This window comes from Lactuca serriola, chromosome 6 (genome assembly GCF_051521515.1).
Source record: "Lactuca serriola cultivar US96UC23 chromosome 6, Lser_US96UC23_V15, whole genome shotgun sequence".
Lineage (NCBI taxonomy): Eukaryota > Viridiplantae > Streptophyta > Magnoliopsida > Asterales > Asteraceae > Lactuca > Lactuca serriola.
In genome coordinates this window covers 54,934,509-54,953,983 of record NC_136413.1, presented here as the reverse complement: position 1 = coordinate 54,953,983, position 19,475 = coordinate 54,934,509, and the positions used below count along the sequence as shown (strand labels likewise).

At 37.9% G+C, this 19,475-nt stretch overlaps 1 protein-coding gene across 1 annotated transcript; it reads left to right on the top strand.

Annotated features, from left to right (window-relative positions):
- The first annotated feature begins 9,609 nt into the window (after positions 1 to 9,609).
- LOC145059329 (peroxidase 60-like) lies at positions 9,610 to 11,219 on the top strand. The gene is made up of 4 exons (XM_079007182.1): positions 9,610 to 9,887; positions 10,095 to 10,274; positions 10,359 to 10,521; positions 10,590 to 11,219. Exons 1-4 carry the CDS (start codon positions 9,648 to 9,650, stop codon positions 11,027 to 11,029), a joined length of 1,023 nt encoding a protein of 340 aa, XP_078863308.1. The 5' UTR covers positions 9,610 to 9,647; the 3' UTR covers positions 11,030 to 11,219.
- Positions 11,220 to 19,475: the final 8,256 nt, after the last annotated feature.

Here is a 19,475-nt window from a genome sequence, read left to right as displayed (position 1 = left end):
CACAAAAGCTTGAAGTATTTGATCGATCAGCCCAACCTGAATATGCGCCAGAGGAGGTGGTTGGACGTGGTCAAAGATTATGATTGTGAGATCCTGTACCACCCGGGAAAGGCTAATGTTGTAGCCGATGCTTTGAGCCGTAGGGCGGAAGGCGCCTCAATACGAGATGTCTGTTTGAGATTGACAGTGATGACCTCGGTGTTGGATGCTATTCGTGGGGCCCAGGCTGAGGCTGTGAAGCCCGAAAGCCAAAAGAGAGAGCGAGTTGTCGGGCTAGTATCGGAATTAGTTACCGATAGCCGGGGGCTTATGACATTTCAGGATTGGATATGGGTACCGTCCGTGGGCGGAACGTGTACCATTTTGATGGAAGAGGCTCATCGATCGAAATTCTCGATCCATATCGGGGCCACTAAGATGTATTTGGACCTGAAAAAGGATTATTGGTGGCCCTGTATGAAGAGGGATGTCACATGGTTTGTAGAGAGATGCTTGACCTGTCACAGGGTGAAGGCCGAGCACCAACATCCACATGGTAAGTTGCAGCCATTAGAGATTCCCGAGTGGAAATGGGAACAGATTACCATGGATTTCATCACCAAATTGTTGAGGACCGCGAGGGGTGTCGATGCAATTTGGGTGATTGTGGATAGGTTGACGAAGAGTGCTCACTTCCTGGCCATCAGTGAGAGCTCTTCCGCGGAGAGGTTGGCAAAATTATACGTGAGAGAGGTGGTATTGCGACATATAGTGCCGATCTCAATTGTTTCAGATCGCGATGTACGTTTCACTTCCAGGTTCTGGAATATGTTTCATAAGGAATTGGGTACGAAACTACATTTTAGTACTGCATACCACCCATAGACTGACGGGCAGAGTGAGCGGACGATTCAGACGCTCGAGGACATGCTTCGAGCATGTGTGTTGGATTTCGGCGGGAGTTGGGACACGTATTTGCCCTTGGCGGAGTTTTCTTATAACAACAGCCATCATTCGAGCATTGGCATGCTGCCCTTTGAACTGTTGTATGGGAGGAGGTGCCGAACCCCTATTTGCTGGGGAGAAGTAGGGCAGTGTGTGATGGGCAGCACTGAGATTGTGCTTCAGACGACAGATCAGATCCAACCGGTCAGACAGAGGTTGTTGACCGCTCAGAGTCGTCAGAAGAGTTATGCGAACAGACGTCAGTCCGAGCTCGAGTTTCAGGTCGGCGACTTCGTGCTCCTGAAGGTCTCTCCTTGGAAAAGAGTGATCCGATTTAGGAAGAGGGGCAAGTTGGGGCCTCGATATATTGGTCCTTTCAGGGTGATCGCTAGGGTAGGCAGGGTAGCCTATCGTTTGGAGTTGCCAGCAGAGTTGGGTCAGATTCATGACACTTTCCACGTGTTGTAGTTGCGAAAGTGTATAGCCGACGAGTGGCCAGTGGTGCCATTAGAAGATATTCAGGTGGATGCGAGCCTGAATTATGTTGAGAGACCGGTGGCGATCAGGGATCGGAAGATCAAGGTTTTGAGGAACAAGGAAGTGCCTCTGGTGTAGGTCCAGTTGCAGCATCAGAAAGGGGCAGAGTTGACTTGGGAACCGGAGCATGAGATACGGGAGCAGCATCCGGAGTTGTTTGTAGAGTGAGACTTCGAGGGCGAAGTCTGATTCTAGTGGGGGAGAATTGTAACATCCGGATTCCCAGGTATTATATTTTGTTCTTTTATTTTTGGGTTTTGTGGGGAGACTCGGCGAGTTGGCGTCTAAACTCGCCGAGTATGGTCGCGGATTCGTATACAGCTGGACTCGGCGAGTTCATGAGTGGACTCGGCGAGTCCACGCTGTTTAATGAAACCCTAATTTCCAGGGTTTGAGACCTATTTAAAGGCCCTTAGGGCCGTCATTTGCGGCCACCAACCCCCAGAGAGAAACCCTAAGAGATCTAGAACGTTTGTGAGGAAGGAGAGGCCATTCTTGATCATTTGTGGGTATTTTTGCAAGAAGGAAGTGACCAAAGCAAGAGGAGGCTGAAGGAGGTGCGATTTTGGTGGTTATTGAGCTCATAGAGATTGTATTGTGGTATTATTCTCGGAGCTTCTTCAGTTTTTGGTGTTGATTCTTAGTGTTAGGGTTTTCTAACCCTTTTAGAGGTTGATTAAGTGAAGCATTTGGTCCCATCTCGAGTTTGTATCCTGGATCTGGACCCAATGAGGTCCAAAGGCCTTAACCCTTGGAGCTTTATGAGTCTTTTTGGGAGCCATGAGCTAGGGATGTCATTTTTGGGGCTAAATCACCATTTTGGACCATTTAGATGTTATATGAGTGCCAAGGTCCGAACTTTACGTGATTATCATGCTTGGGGAGGCCAGATCTATGATTGTATGGAACAGATCTGACCTCAGGAGTTGTATAGAGTTTGTGCATGGCATGAACTCGCCGAGTCCGAAGAATAGATTCGGCGAGTAGTATGAAGGTTGCCCGTTAATCACTTAGTGAGTGGACTTGCCGAGTTGGGGGAATGACTCGGTGAGTCAGGGAGAGTCAGGGGTTTGAGTTCACGTTGGAACTCGCCGAGTTGTTCTTGAGACTCGGCGAGTTGAGTCGGAGTGGTCCCGCGATTCATGCCAGGTGTAACTCGTTGAGTAAGGGGAGGACTCGACGTGCCAAGAGAGAGACTAAGAGAGTTAGTGGACACGTGTAGACTCGCCGAGTCGCCCTAGTGCACTCGACGAGTCGGGTCAAAGTTTGACCGTTGACCTTGTTGACTTTTAGGGATGAGTTCAGTTGTATTTATGAGAGTATTACTTTATGTGATTAGGCGGAGGCTAGATCACATTTCTTCCGAGTCAGATATTTACCGAGACATCGAGGTGAGTCTTCTCACTATACGTTACCTAGAGTGGTATTATGCGATGACCAGAGGGTCTTATGTGTTATGTATGAGATTATGTGCTATGTGATATTTGTATGTTGTATGATGATATAGACCGGACCGGAGGGTCCAACGAGCTATGACCGGACCAGAGGGTCCAACGAGCTACGGGACTGGAGGGTCCCGTTGAGACACATCGATTGGAGGGTCGTATTATAGCCTCGAGTGGCGTATGTGTTGTATGCGGTATTTTGGGGTACTCACTAAGCATTTATGCTTACAGTTGCTGTGTTATGTGTTTCAGGTACTAGTGATGAGCGCGGGAAGGCGCCGACATGATTCGTACACACACACGCATTAGAGTTTATGTTGAGATTCTTGGGAGATGTTTTGTGATGATAACATTTGATACAATGTGTTTTGACATTATTTTGCGAACGAATGAATGTTTTAAAAATGAAAAATTGTTTTGAAAATTTACGTTGTTACACCTAGCATCAACATAATATCCAAATGTTATCGATTGAAATAACACTATCCTTCCGTTTAAATGGTGTATTGATTCTCTAACATTACATGCATATGCTTTGTAGGGATGTCAACGGGGGAAAACGGGGCGGGGGTTGCATCCCTTACCCTCGCCCCCAAAATTTTCCCGTTCCCCCGCCCCCGAATTCCCCTTCTGACCCCCGCCCCCGATTGATTTTGGGCTAACTTATTTGGGCTAAAATAAGTTCTTGTTTGGGCTAAAAGAAACTATTTTTGGGTAACAAATAGATATTTATAACATAATTTTACATGTTACAAACAACCTAAAAACATGTTTTTTGTTGAATTTTTGTATGTAAAAATCATTTTATTGTTTATTTTATTTATATAATTAATATATGTCAATTTATATAATTTATTAACGGGGCCCCCACAGAGGTTTCGGGACGGGACTACCAACCCCCGCCCCCGCCCCCGAAATGAAAACGGGGGTTAACCTTGCCCCCGCCCCCACCCCCATCCCCGATTTTTTTCAACAAATCCCCCCATACGGGACGGGGCCCCCACGGGATCGGGGTCCCACGGGACTTTTTGACATCCCTAATGCTTTGACATTGATTTGTTCACTAAATGATTGTTTTCATGCTACATTAAAAAATAAATTGTCAAATCGACATAAGACTCATTAAATTGTATTTTTGAAAATGTATCTCACATTTTCCAAGATATCATATGTGAAAAAAAATACTTTCTTTGACATAGCTGTATTTTTGTAGATGTCATTTATGAAATGTTAGTTCTTTGTAAAAAAAAATATAATCTTTTTCATACATAATAGACATTTTTGCAGATGAAATCTATCAACATGGTAGATATGTCTCGGAAAAATATATTTTATTACACAAGACTGAATTAAACATCTCATACTACCTAATTCATTATAATCTAATCTCTAATGCATCAATCATAAATTCATTAGTTATATATTCAAACCCAAACTCGCATTGCATTGATTCCACCATGGAAATCACTTCCTACGTTTGGTTAAAGCTTCTAAGCACTCTCAATAACATCATACTAAACCTATAGGCTGATCAAACGAAGCAGTCTAACTAAACTACACATTTAACCAAAAATGGAGAAATCATACCTTAATATGGAGAGGATGAAAATCCTGACAATCCACGATCTCTAGCTTCTCTTGGCATAACTTGGACCTCAAAATCACCACCATTAAGCTCCCAATCGATCCTCCATTCAAATGGATTGATATAAGCTCTTAATAGGTTTAAAACCCATGTTCTAATGTCAAAATTACATCGTGGTGGGGTATTTACCATGCCGTGGTGACCGTTTGACTCCACGGTCAAAGGCAATATATTTACACCACCGCGCCACACGGATCTATTTCTTGTGTTTTAATAACTAGATACCAGCAAAGCACATTATTGATTCCATTATGGATTTGGGGACAATTGTTGTCCTATCTTCAAACCTTCATAACTCATTCGTTCTATACCCGTTTTCTATGATCTAATATCCACGCGAAGGTGAGGATATACTCGACAACTCTGTTAAGTCACTTTTCACTGACTTAGTATGAGTCTTAATCTAATAAGTCACAAACTTGGCCTTAAAAGCATAAAATTTCTCATTTTACCCTTTTGACTAAAATGCATATTCTCATGCATTTCTTCTCTTTGGGGCTTTTCTTGTGTCTGTTTGTATGACATGTAGTGATGATATATTTGGGTTTTTTAGTTGTAGTGACCGAAGATCTCTGATGAGACATGGGTTATTAATGGGATATGGTGCCGAAAACAAATATGGTGGTAGTATACATGATGACGGAGGAGATCTTGAAAAGCTTATGGCATAGATAGAGGTTGCAGAGGAGAACTGGGTACTGATGGAGGTGGTTAAAGGCGGTGATGGTGGCGGTAGACAGTAGTGGATGGTGACTTCAAACACCAAATGTTCGTGAGTGTGTGTTCTCTTGAGTACACTAGAGATAGGAGGGGTGGGACCTGGAGTGAAGTGTGTGTATATGTGTAAGTTTTCAGTTACTTATGTATATGTGAAGGTCTTTGATTTTAAATGCACAGGGTGAAGAAGCTGGGATGAATAATACAATTAGAAGGAGACAGGGAGAGGGGGGGGGGGGGGGGGAGAGAAAGATATGAAAGGGAGGCTTACTGGTGTATTGGGTTGGGTGGGATTTTATGTTTTTTTATAATTATTTGAATACTAAAGTAAATAAAGGAAATATAAAAATGAAATAATAAGAGAAAAATAATCCTTTCAATTTTAACAAATCCATGAATATTTTATATTTTGGATCATCCATACAAGTTGGAAACTTTGTGGCCTTATCAAAAAAATGCTCTTAAATAAAAAGGGCAAACCAATTGACTTGGACTTTGATAGGGATATGGAGTTTGATCTCATAGTAGAATTAAAAGACATGTTTGCACGTGATTTTGGAAAAATAATGTGGCAAATAATTCCTATTGTTGATTGAAGAACTTGGAAAAAGAAACCCCACAATAAAGGATACAATAAAGCAACATATAAGTGTAAATTACTTTTGTAAGAATATTTTATATGTTTAATTATGACTTATTTTTATTTAGCTAATTTTTTTTTGTAGATAAAGTTTGATTTTGATCGGGGTTCTCTGGATCCAGAGAGTGCTAGGCTGTTAAAGAGTTTATAGGCGGCTTTATTAAAAGGTTTTAAAGATCGTAAAGACGTCGCAAAAAATATTTTTTGGAAGTCGGAAGGTATGAGGATATCCCGAGAGCATTATCCACCCCTAGATGATATGAATCCTGATGATTTTGGAGGAAAGCAATTGAGTACTTCCAAACAGATGAACATATAACTGCTTCGGCAAGAAACAAAAAAGTCTGTGAACTACAAACGTTCGTGAACCATGGGGGCTCGAACTCGTATTGCAGTACTTTCTATGAAAAAGTAACATACGATATATGTGATTATTTATTTAAAATATAATCTAATTTTTAATGTTTAATAGAATCTGAAGAGAGTTGAAACGTTCCATGTTGCTCATACCGATAAGAATGGTGTATTTCTTAGTTATATAGCCAAACAACAATATGTAAGTATTTACTTATAATTTTATCATATAATTAAATGTTTATTTATAGTTAATTGTTACTCATTTTTGGAAAATACGGAATTAGTTAGTGCAAGAGCTCTTAGAACAAACGCAGGGGTTAAATTGTGAAAGAGATTTAACACCCGCTAAAGAAAGAGCATGTTTCGAGAAAGTATTTGGTTCTCGGGATGACCATACCAAATGTATTAGACGAAAACCTTGTGCTATCCCGCCGATTGCACAACCATTGCAGCCACCACTATAGTCACAATTATCACAAGTAAAATTCATGTTTGATTTGGTAATTTTGTTTGTACTTGTGATTTTGTCTTAAGTGCAAGAAATAACAATGTACTTTGGTATTTCTTATATTTAAGGTTCTTTAGCACAACATATGTAGAAAGTAAAGACTAATTAATTTCAAAGTCTCATATAGCTATATAGTGATCAGTAACACCTTGTTGATTTGGTAATTGTGCTTGTAATTGTGTTTATGTTCCAAGTGCAAGAAATAGCAATGTACTTTGGTTTTTTGTCCCTAGTCTAAAAATGCCAATGTACTTTGGCATCAATAAATGCATGTTGATTTGATAATTGTGTTTATGTCCTAAGTGCAAGAAATAACAATGCACTTTTGGTATTTCTTGTATTTACATGCAAGAAATAACAATTACTTTGGTAGTTTTTGTTTATGTTGATAGTTTAACTTATAAGTTTATATATGCTGTTATTTATTATGTAGTTGGAAAATCTCCGTGCAATGCTCAACAGCCTGACGTATTAGGAGAAACTGTATGCATTTTTTCAATCGGGAAGCCACAAGGTGATGATCAATGAGGACATGACGAGAGCGGAGATAATGGTTTGTCGGATTAGTTTGTGTTTGTACGTTAGACTTGTTGTGACATAACTTTATAATACTTTTGTTGTTTATTTTGGTATTTATATAAAATTATAACATTTTGGTACCTAACTGGATGTTGTTATGTATTTTTTTTTTCAACATTTAATGTCGTCAAGTATCGTTTTTTCTACATCGGACAACTGTTCATTTAAAAATAATAATAATATTATTACCGGTGACACTATTAGTATTACCGGTGACAAAGCTATTTGCAACGACAAATATATTTAGTGGTGACATTTTAAACAATAGCGACAGAACAATATCGACGACTTTTTAGCGGCGACGTGTGACCGCTATTACTTTTACCGACGGCAAATTATAGTTTTAGCAGTGATTTTTGTCACCGCTAATGCCTCGTTTTCTTGTAGTACAAACATACAACCAAAACATGTCATAGGGATGGCTCGATTAAAAATTAAGTTACAAACCAAACGTGAAATTACCCAAATCACATGGACCATTCGTGTAATTTACTATAATAAATAACAAATCTTTTTTGTCAAACGTTTGTATCCTAATGGTATCAGATGTTTGTGGAAGGATGTCCCTCAACTAAATGTTAAGGTTCAAGTCTCGCTTAAGACGGAATGAATAGTTTAGGAGTAGTGTAAGTAGTTTGCTGTGTTTGCGGTTTTAAAATAATAAATTATTTATATGTAAACCCACATTATGAACTAGGGATAATGACTTAAAAAGGTAATATATTTTTCGATTTGTACACATTTGATCACTGAGTTTTTTTCGTCCACATTTACCCCTTCAACTTATTAAACCGTACACATTTAGTACTTATGATCGGCTACTCTAGGTTAGCCGGTAAAAATGACTTAACAGGGTAATATATTTCTCATTTTGTACACATTTAGTCCTTAATATTTTTGTATATATTTAGTCCTTTATTTTATTTTATTTTTTGCAAAATAAGTCAATTTTGTTTTTGTACTCATTCAGTACTTATAAATGATTTCTATAGTTTTTTCTCACGACATCTTATTTGGGATATTCATTAATAAAGTGTTTGAGGTTTTTGATGTTTATGTGTATCACAATCTCGACTACAACATTCATTTAAATTATTCTCGTTAAAAAGTAATATTTTTTACATATGATTTTTATACCTATACGTTTTTTATTAATGCGTGTATGAATGTTTTTCTTTTATAAAATCGTAAGTAAAAATATATTACATGTTAACGGGAGTCATTTTAATGAAAGTTGTAGTAGACTCAAAAAACGAACACGTGGATATAAATATCTTAAAAATATAATATCTTATGAAGAAATTAAGACGTTCAAAATACAAGATCTAAGTCAAACCACAAGACCTACGTAACCAAACATTCGAGATTGCAATGAACATAAGCATCAACAACCCTAAACACCTAATCAATGATTGTTACACGTAAAATGTTGTGAGAAAACCTAAAGAAATCATCAATGCGTACTAACTGAGTACAAAAACAAAAATAACTTATTTCGAAACAAAAAAATATTAAGGACTAAATATGTACAAAAATATTAAGAACTAAATGTGTACAAAATGCGAAATATATTACCCTATTAAGTTATTTATCCCGGTTAACCAGAAATAACCGGTCATAAAGACTAAATGTGTACATTTTAACAAATTGAATGGGTAAATATAGTCAAAAAAAGAACTCAGTAACTAAATACATACAAATAAAAAAATATATTCCTTTTTTAAGTCAAATTATCTTTATGAACTACTTGCTATATAAGATCATCCACTATGAAAGTTGTATGAGAGTTTAATGGAATAAATATGAATATAATATAGAGGAGAGAGAGTGTGGAGTTGAATAGCCAGGTACAATATAATTATAATTGAAAATTTATGAATTTTTTAAGAATTAAAATTAATGTGTAAATTCTCTTTCTTACTTGTCAATTCATACAACTCTCCATTAATTTAATCTATTGGAGATGGCCTAATGGCGACTCTATCAGTGTTAACAAATACCAAATACCTAGAAAAAGAATAAAGGACACAAGCAGAACTATCTACTAAATAATATATTAAACATATAATTGAAATAAATAAAGCTCTTTTAATAACATTTCAAGAATGAAGTATGAATAAACAAATGGAAATTTTAATCTCAAACAATGATGCCCACACGATCTCCCCTAAATGTACAAGACGAACAAAGTCGTGAAAGCCATTGAAGCGGTAATCTTAGTTTCTCATCCTTATAAGTACCCAAGAATCATTTATTGTTCTTCACCCAAATTCATTTAAGAACTTGAATACGAAAATGTCTATGACAAACAGTAAAATAGTCTTATTAGCAGTAGGGGTCATCTTCTTCAACCTCGTTGGTCACTGCTATGGTAGTCTCGGCTATGGTGGTCTCCAGTATGGGTTCTACAATGGCAAATGCCGAACTTCAGATGTTGAAGATATCGTAAGAAGGACAGTCTACACCAAGTATCTCACTAACAGAAAAATCGCTCCCGCTCTCATCCGCATGCAGTTTCATGATTGCTTTGTCAATGTGAGTTCATTTCATATCACAATTCAGTTGTATACTTCCTTAAAGACTTCCATGTCTATCTATTGGTAGTGGTTTTGGTGCTGCTTGTCCCTACTAGTTGTTCTTTGTTTGTTTATTGCTTCCTTTGGTGCATGTACTCTTCCATGGCCAGCTACTTGCTGGTTTTTGTGTTGGTTTTTTTGATTCTAACTTTTCATGAACCAAAAGGGTTGCGATGCGTCCATCCTACTAGACGGACCCAACACAGAGAAAACCTCACCCCCGAATTTAAGCGTTAGAGGCTATGATGTCATTGATGCTGCCAAAGCCGCTGTCGAGAATGTTTGCCCTGGAGTGGTTTCTTGTGCTGATATAATCGTTATGGCTACAAGAGACGTCGTCTCCTTCGTAAGAAACAAAAGCTTTAATTTGTCCATTCACCAATATTAAATGCACCAAAATAACCTTAAGATAATGTAATTATAAATGCAGAGCGGTGGAGCCAGATACAGTGTCCAAACAGGAAGAAGGGATGGACTTGTGTCTCTTGCACAGAATGCTCTAACCCTCCCACCTCCTACTTCTTCGGTGTCAAGTGCCATTCGAGCATTTGCTCTCAAGGGATTCACAGCCACCGACATGATCTATCTCCTTGGTAATTAATTCACCAACTTCTTATCAATATTAAGCATCAAAAATTTGCTTAACGTGTGTAATGTACAGGTGGTCACACTATCGGAATCGCTCATTGTTCATTGTTTAAAGACCGTCTTTACAATTACAAGAACACTGGGAAACCAGACCCAACCATGGATTTATCGCTGTTATCATCGTTGAAGAGTAAATGCCCTCAGAACACGACAGCGGATCCCACTGCCAACTTGGATCAAAACCCTTTTAGCTCTGCAGTTGTGGACAAATCTTTCTACAGTCAAATTATTATGGGTAGAGGAGTTCTTCAATTTGATCAAGATTTGGCATCAGACCGCCTCAGCAAGTCCACAGTTGCAGCCATTGCGCGTTCCTCCGATTTCAACGCCCGGTTCGGTCAGGCCATGGTTAAGCTTGGTGCCACCCAAGTTCTTACCGGGAAACAAGGCCAGATCAGGAAATCATGCCGAGCAGTCAACGTCGTACCAACTTTAACTTCTTTTTTTAATTGATTGAAAGGATTCTTAAACGTTTCTTATATTCTCCTTAATTTTGTTTCACATATATTGTTATCGGTTTATTCATATAATTTTTTTTGTATTTATTGAGCTATGTATGTATTTAAGCGACTAAATATGTATTTGTTTGTCTGGAATTTTGAAATTTCTATTCAGATTACTTATTTCTGAATAATAAATTAAATCCTGTACTCGCTTAGTTCATTACTTTTGTTGTAAGTTAGCTACATCACCCTAAACTTTATTTTCAATCGTTCATTTCACTACTCTTTTTTATTACTCTCTTACATTGAGATAACATTACTCTTATTTTGGTTACCTAAACCAGAGAATATGAGTAGGGTGAATGCTTGGAATTCCATTATTATGTTATTCAAAGCTAAACTCTTAGCATGAAAAGTTTAGGCGTTTTATTGGAGGCAGATTCATCTTTGTCAAATTCGTCTTTAATAACTTTAACATCCAGTTTCCAGAATCAGGTTTAGGCATTAAGGAGTCAAATACATGGTTGTTGGGTAAAACCGGATGTCACAACATGACAAGTTAACATGAAGATGCGTATCCTTAAGGGCTTGTCTCGATCTGAGAAAAGGATGGTCACGTTATGAGGATGGTTGTAGTACAAGCCCACAAATTTTAGGGTTCTCTCCATATTTAAGGATCTTATCTCATGACCTAGGGTATCTTCTTCAGCTTCTACTCGTTTCAAACGAATGCTAGGCCCATCTATAAGTTCTTGAGCAGTTGGTGACCTGAAGGTGAAGGTGAATGGATCATCTTTGGAGCATAGTTTCAGCTTGCAAGCCTCAATAGCGTCTGCTAGCAACTTGTATAGACCTTTGTGGATATTTAAGCTTCATGCTTTATGGTATGTTGTTGGTAGATCTAGAGTTTTATTCTTTATTGTCCATGGATAGATGAGTTTGAGTGTTGAGATTCCATAAAGTTGGCAACTTTATGGGTCCTTAGTGTCCCTTGGTGGTTAGTTGAGCTAGATCTAAAGTTTAGTGAAGTTTGAGCTCTTGCTTGAGGCGTTGACCTACTTATTTCTTCATAAGTGACCTTATTTGAACTCAATACTTACATTGGGCATGCAAGCCCTCAAAGCATCGATTTTTATGGTTTTTGAGGTGTAATGAAGCCTTCTAGAGGAGATGAGTTTGTGGCTTAATGGATTAAGAGCGTACTGCATCAAGTTGCCTTTCAGCTAGTTCTCATGATGTGACTAGGTGTCTGTCACGCCGTGACAATTAAAGACTCGCAATTATTTTGTCCTTATCTGGTCACGATGTAACCAAGAGGTTGTCACGTCGTGCAAGCAGTTAACCTGTTGACCATTAACTTTTATTAATCGTTGAAAGTTGACTTTTTGACCAATTTGACTTTGAGTCATGCTTGAAGGCTTGGGGTTGTTGGTTAAGATTCTATCATGTTTTGGTGCTAGTAGGTTCGTGGGAGCGATCAATATAGAAAAGGAGGGGTCGCATTGTCTCGGGGTACTTCGTTTTAGGTGAGTTTTCCTCACTGTGCCCATAGGTCGAAGGCACCAATAGGCTGATTATCATCTAATAGGATACCCAAGGGGTTGTATGTAGTCACGTAGGATAGACTGAGAACTCTTGATCTAGGCTTTCTTGCATGTTCTTGTTTGGTTGTGACTATAGAATATGATAATTTGTTTAGGTGTCCATCTCACCTTTGGTTACATATGGCTATGAATTTCTTGGAGATTTGTCGGTAGCGAAGCAGTATGCAAATAAGTCAAATTAATTAATAATTTTATTTATTTTAAAAGAAAATATGACATTTTATTAATAGAGAGAAATAAGAATAAATTTTAGACAAATAAGTCAAATTAATTAATAAAAATAAAGTCAAATCTCATATTTTATTCAACAAATTTAAATTAAAATCATATTTTTTGGGATTATGACTTCATTTAAGACATATAAACGGATTTTTATATATTGATAAAACTGCAAAAAAATGGTTCCTGTGATATGTATTTTTTTTGCAGTTTTCGTCCATACCTCAATGTTTTTGGTTTTATCTTTCTTTTCGGCTAGTTTCATTGTAAAATTGGTCTCTGTTAGACTTAAAAAGACCAATCTACCCTTTTAATTTGTTTTTTCATTTTTTAAACACTTTATTTTTATTTTTATTTAAATTTTAATGTTAAAACACATTAAATAAGGGGGCCCACTACTCTCTCTCTCTCTCTCTCTCTCTCTCTCTCTCTCTCTCTCTCTCTCTCTCTCTCTCTCTCTCTCTCTCTCTCTCTCTCTCTCTCTCTCTCTCTCTCTCTCTCTATCTCTCTCTAACCTTGAAACCACCATTGTTCTCTGATGAAAATCAAAGTTGTAAACCAAAATAAGAACCCAAAAACAACCCAATTCTTATGCTAATTGTTTGTGAAGATAAACAAATCGAGACAGTGAGATCAACAACCCAAATCGAAGTGGTGACTATAGATAATCCCTACCTCGAACCCACTCTGCTCTCTCCCCCTCTCTCTCTCTCTGTCAAACCCCTTTCGCCTTCTTCACACCCAAATCTTTGAAACCTGACCATTCTTTTCCATAATCATCTCTTCAAATATATTTTCTCTAAAATCCATATTAATCTTCACAAGTTAGCAGGAAATTGTAGGAAGCTGCTTTCATGGTGCTGGTAGAAGGGGACGACTCCCCTGGTGCTCCTAGAGAGAAAAAGTAATCCCGATATCTGGAAACAGATGGGCAGATCCAAGGGGAAATTAAAAAAAAAGATTCAAATTCTTTATTTTCAAATTTCAAAAACAGCTGAAGCGATTTTGTTTGGGTTTATGTAAAATCCTTGCTTCTTGTTCTTCGAGTTCCTTTAGATTTTCATCATCAAATCAAACCGCTGTTTTTCTAGCTTTTCCACAGTGGGTGTGAGAGAATGACGGCCATTGATTAAATCCCTCCGGTCACCATGTACACTATGTTGACACCGACTTCAACGATGAGCTGCTGTGGAACAACGATGTATCGACCGAGTTTTCCCCCCAAAATGTGTTGCCCGATCTCAATGTGCATCTCAACCATTTTCCATAGTGTGTGGAGAATTAAGACCCATGATATCACCATTACTGATACTCCACCAGGACCATGAAATTCCATACAATACAACGATTTCATTTCACAATTGTTAGGTCATAATAATGCTTTCCCTATTTTTGTTAAAGCACAAATCTATTTTTATATTTATGTTTTAGGTCAATGGAGAGAGAGAGAGAGAGAGAGAGAGAGAGAGAGAGAGAGAGAGAGAGAGAGAGAGAGAGAGAGAGAGAGAGAGAGAGAGAGAGAGAGAGAGAGAGAGAGAGAGAGAGAGAGGGTGGGCCCATTCTATTTTTTAATTACATTAATATTAAAATAAAGGATAAAAATTTTAAGAAAGTGAGAAAAACAAATTAAAAGGATATATTAGTAATTTTTAGTTTAACATGGACCATTTCGACATAGAAACATGGTCAAAAGGACCATGGAACAAAAAATATCGAGGTTTGGACGAAAACCCCAAAAAATGCATACCATAGGGACCATTTTTGCAATTTTGTCTTATATTTTTTCAAACCATATGATTTAATTACAAAAAATAACTTTTTTCATTTTTAAAGAATATGATTTTTTGAAAACTAACATTATTAAATAATACACTTATCATTCTTTAAAACAAATGTATTGAACTATAATTAACTATATATACTATAAAAAAAGAAGTGTTCTTATAACAAAAAAAATAATTTTTATAACATAAAACAATAATATATATACAACGTTTTGAAAAATATACATAATCGTTTACACTATATTCTTTAAGAATATGTCATCATTCTTGAAGAATATACACATAAAAAAAAATTATATCAAATAATACATCCTTTAAAATCTATCACTAATCATGAAGAACATATTTGTTTTTTTTATGGTTTTCTTGAGCCTCTATCTATACATGGTTTTCTTCGGCCTTTATCTTTACTTTCTCAAGTCTTAAACTAAACCTACAAATCATTCAAATAAAACTTTTGTTTTCCTCGAACCAAAACAAAATAAGAATATTTAGTTCGAATACTATATATTTTTTGATTAGGTGCACCAGCTTAAATACGAGTGCCACTACTAATGTAGTTTTTTTTCGTAATTTTTTTAGTGTCACCCCTACTATAACATTTTGCGTCCGCCACCGATATTAGATGGGTAAAAGTATTACAACCGTTAATGTAGGTTAATTGGTTTTGATACATAGGTTTAATAGGAAAGTCTTATCTTTTAGGAAAGTTTATTTTTATGTGTTTTATTTTTGTTTGAGTATGAATCTTTTTAGATTAGTATAATTAAGGGTTGTTGGTTTATTGTAGCAAGCAATAACTTTCTTTTGCTTATTAATAAAAAGGTTTTGGTTATTTTCTTCTTATTCAGCTGTTTTCTTAAGCATCAAGGTTTCTTTGTTTTATACTAGGTATCAGAGCCTAGGGCTCGTGAAAACGTAGGGCAACCGGTTTGAGAGTCAGTTTCAAGAAAAGTGTAGCCTTTCGTTGCGGAGCAGACGTAGCGGGAACCGGTTTTGGTTTAAGGGGTGGGGATTGTTTTTGAGCGCGAGTTGAAGCATCTCAACAGCAGCCCTGATTTTTCTTGATCGGTCTTGTTCTAAGGTAGAGAGAGACTAATCGGAGGCGATAAAGGTGGTTGTGACCTTGTTTTTTTGTTCAGTGGAAAAGTGCTCTCGGAAAAAGTTTGATTAGGTCGGCGCTGTCAAAAAAGAGAATAAGATGTTTATTGGAAATCAAAAGGCAGAAAAAATCAAAGGGTTGTTGTGACATCCCCAAAATCTCGGCCAGAAAAGACCGATTTTCATTTATGCTTTTAAATATTTTCAGAGTAAATCCTTTTGATTTGAAAGAGTTGCGGAATTTGTTCCCAAAAACAAAACATGATAAAACAATGTTTACCGAAGCATTTCATAAAAGAAATGTATTTTCATTATAATCAAAACTCGGGGTGTCATGTTCCGATACAGACCAATAAGCATAAACGAATACATTACAAGTCATATAACAAATATAAACATATGCAGACTTGTAAACAAAACAACTTGATGGTTCATCCATCTCATGCCCTTCCGCCACTTCCTGTAATACAATTTAAAACTGAGTGGGTCAGGCTTGGGAGCCTGGTGAGCATATAGGGTTTTCAACCCACAATAAATATCATATTTAATTTTCACCAACCAACAATAACCCAATTACCCATTCCCGTTATTCTCACTTTAATGTCCCTAAAACAACTAACATAAGGGACCTAGTCTAAGAATATTTCATCGGGGCGACAACACATGCTTCGGGGGTACCTCAGCAATATAAGTCAAATAAGGCAACCATGAGGGGGATGGAGTACAGCGAATGAACACCCAAGTTCATTAACACCTACAGGTGGCGAACCTGCTAATGTTTCCACAAGACTGTCTAGAATAGTCAGTGGTCGTCATCTAAACTCCGCTAGATGACTCAATCAAACAACAACGAGACCTCTCATCTGTTTATTACACACCAACTGTCTACCCATGTTCTACCCAACATAATAGTAGATAAAAATATACATTTGTATACATAGTTTAAAGAAAACCTGTATAGCATGCTTTAATCAACACATATATCACATAACAGATGAGGCACACACACATAACACATATCTCATAAAGAAATAAGCAGATCTATAAGATAGAAGAGAGTGAATACTCATTCACACATAACACAACCCAATATATTCACATAGCACGTATTTTATATATAATACTTCGTATTATTGTATTTGGAAAGAAAATAACTACACACTCACCTGATCAGAAGATGATCGGACAGCACTACGGCTTATAGAAGTAGTAATCCACAGCAGATCTGGAAGATCTTCACAAAAATCGAACTTCTCGCGGGCAGAGCTTCGACTCGGGAACCGCACTTCTCGGGATCTTCGGGATCTCGGGACTTGCTTCGGGGCTAGAGTATGATACCGGGGCTTCGGGGTAGCTTCGGGGGTTTTTGCGCAGAGCTTCGACACGAAAACGAGAGGGAATTGGCAAAAATACCCGGAACCCTCGCATCCTATTTATAGGAGGCTGGAGCCTCGGAGTACGCGGGGCGTACTGCGTTACGCGGGGAGTACTGCCCAAAACGTCATTGCTTACGTATCCGAAGTGCTCGAGTGCGAGTGTCGACATCCCTCGGAGTACGCGGGGCGTACTCGAGTACGCGGGGCGTACCTCGGATCAGATCGGTGACTCCTTCGGATAATGCTTTCGAATTTTGATTTAAATTTAAATACAAAATGATTAATGAACTTCGGAAATTCATAACTTCTTCATACGAACTCCGTTTTCGACGTTCTTTATATCCACGGAAAGGTGAGACCATGCTCTACGACTTTCGTTTAGACTCCGTCGGCTAATTTTGACTTTATTTTTATTAATTATTTTTAATAGGCTGGGACAGAAACTTTCGTTATAAATTCATAACTTCTTCGTTTAACGTCCGTTCTCGCCTAACTTTTTATCGTTTCAATACCAACAATGAGATCTTCGATTCTCATTTAGATTGCTTCGGCTAACAACCGCTCGATCTCAAATCGAGTAAAACAGGCTGTATACCGCTAAGCCGGAACTTCGATAAATCATAACTTCCGCATACGAAGTCAGATTTGGGCGTTCTATATATATTCGGAAACCTCGTTTCAATTACTACAACATTAACCAAAGATATTAAGTTTATTTTACACTTAAATTTTGACGCTTATTTTTATTCTTAATTAATCAAACCACATAATTAAGCAATTAAGCACAAAACACAAAATACTCAAATAATACAATCTTATTATTTCAAAACGGGTTACAGAGGTTAACCTAGACTATTACATTGCTAAAAATGGCAAGCCCGGAAACACAGGCGTTACAATTCTCTCCACCTTAGAATGATTCCGTCCCCGGAATCACACATCAACAAACAAATGCGGGTAGCGACTCAACATGTCACTCTCCGTCTCCCAGGTGAGATTCGGCCCATTCGTGTGTTTCCATCGGACAAGCACTAACCCAACCATTTTGCGTCGCAACTTCTTAGTCTTTCGGTCAACAATTGCCTCTGGTTCTTCAATCAACCTTTTGTTCTCATCAATTCTCAATTCAGAAATTGGAATTATATCGGGAACTTCTCCCGTGAACTTCCTCAAATAACACACATGAAAGGTGTTGTGAATTCCATTCAGTTCTTCGGGTAATTCGAGCTTGTAAGCTTGATTCCCAATCCTCTGAAGGACTTTAAACGGTCCAATAAACCTTGGACTCAACTTTCCCCTTTTTCCAAATCTTATAAGTCCCTTCCACGGCGAGACTTTAAGCAAAACCGAATCTCCAACCTCAAAAGTCATCGGTCTTCGCTTCTTGTCAGCATAGCTCTTTTGACGATCTTGAGCTGCTAACATTCTTTCCCTAATTATTTTCAACTTTTCAGCAGTTTGATGAACCATCTCCGGTCCCATAAACTGCTTTTCCCCAGCCTCAAGCCAACAAGACGGCGTACGTCACTTCTGTCCATACAAAGCTTGATAAGGTGCCATCTTAATGCTCGAGTGAAAACTATTATTATAGGAAAATTCTACCAACGGTAAATGTTCATCCCAATTACCTAGGAATTCCAAGGTACATGCTCTCAGCATATCTTCAAGTGTTTGTATTGTTCTTTCACTCTGACCATCAGTCTGCGGATGGTAAGCTGTGCTTAAACATAACTTGGTACCCATTTCCTCTTGTAGACTTTTCCAAAACCTTGAGGTGAAACGGCTATCACGATCCGATACAATCGTTAACGGAACACCGTGAAGCCTCACAATTTCCTTCACGTAAGAATTCGCAAGCTTCTCCATAGACCATTTCTCCCTGGCCGCTATGAAATGCGCACTCTTAGTGAATCGATCAACGACCACCCAAATCATGTCGTGACCATTCTTTGTTCTGGGCAGTTTAGTGACAAAATCCATAGCAATGTCTTCCCACTTACCCATAGGCACAGGCAATGGTTCTAAACTCCCGTAAGGTTTCTGATGTTGTGTCTTGACTCTCGCACAAGTCACACACTCGGCCACATACTTTGCAACATCAAGCTTCATCGTCGGCCACCAGTAGTAGGGTTTCAGGTCCCTATACATTTTAGTGCTACCTGGATGAATTGAGTACATGGTTTTGTGAGCTTCTTCCATCAGAAGATCCCTAATTCCTCCTGACTTAGGTACCCAAATACGATCTTGGAATACCTTCAGTCCATGACCGTTAGTACCAAACACCAACGTTTTACCCAAACGTTCCTCCTTTCGGTCATTTTTCTCAGAAGCTTCCTCTTGAGCTTTCTTTATACTTTCCACAATGGTCGAGA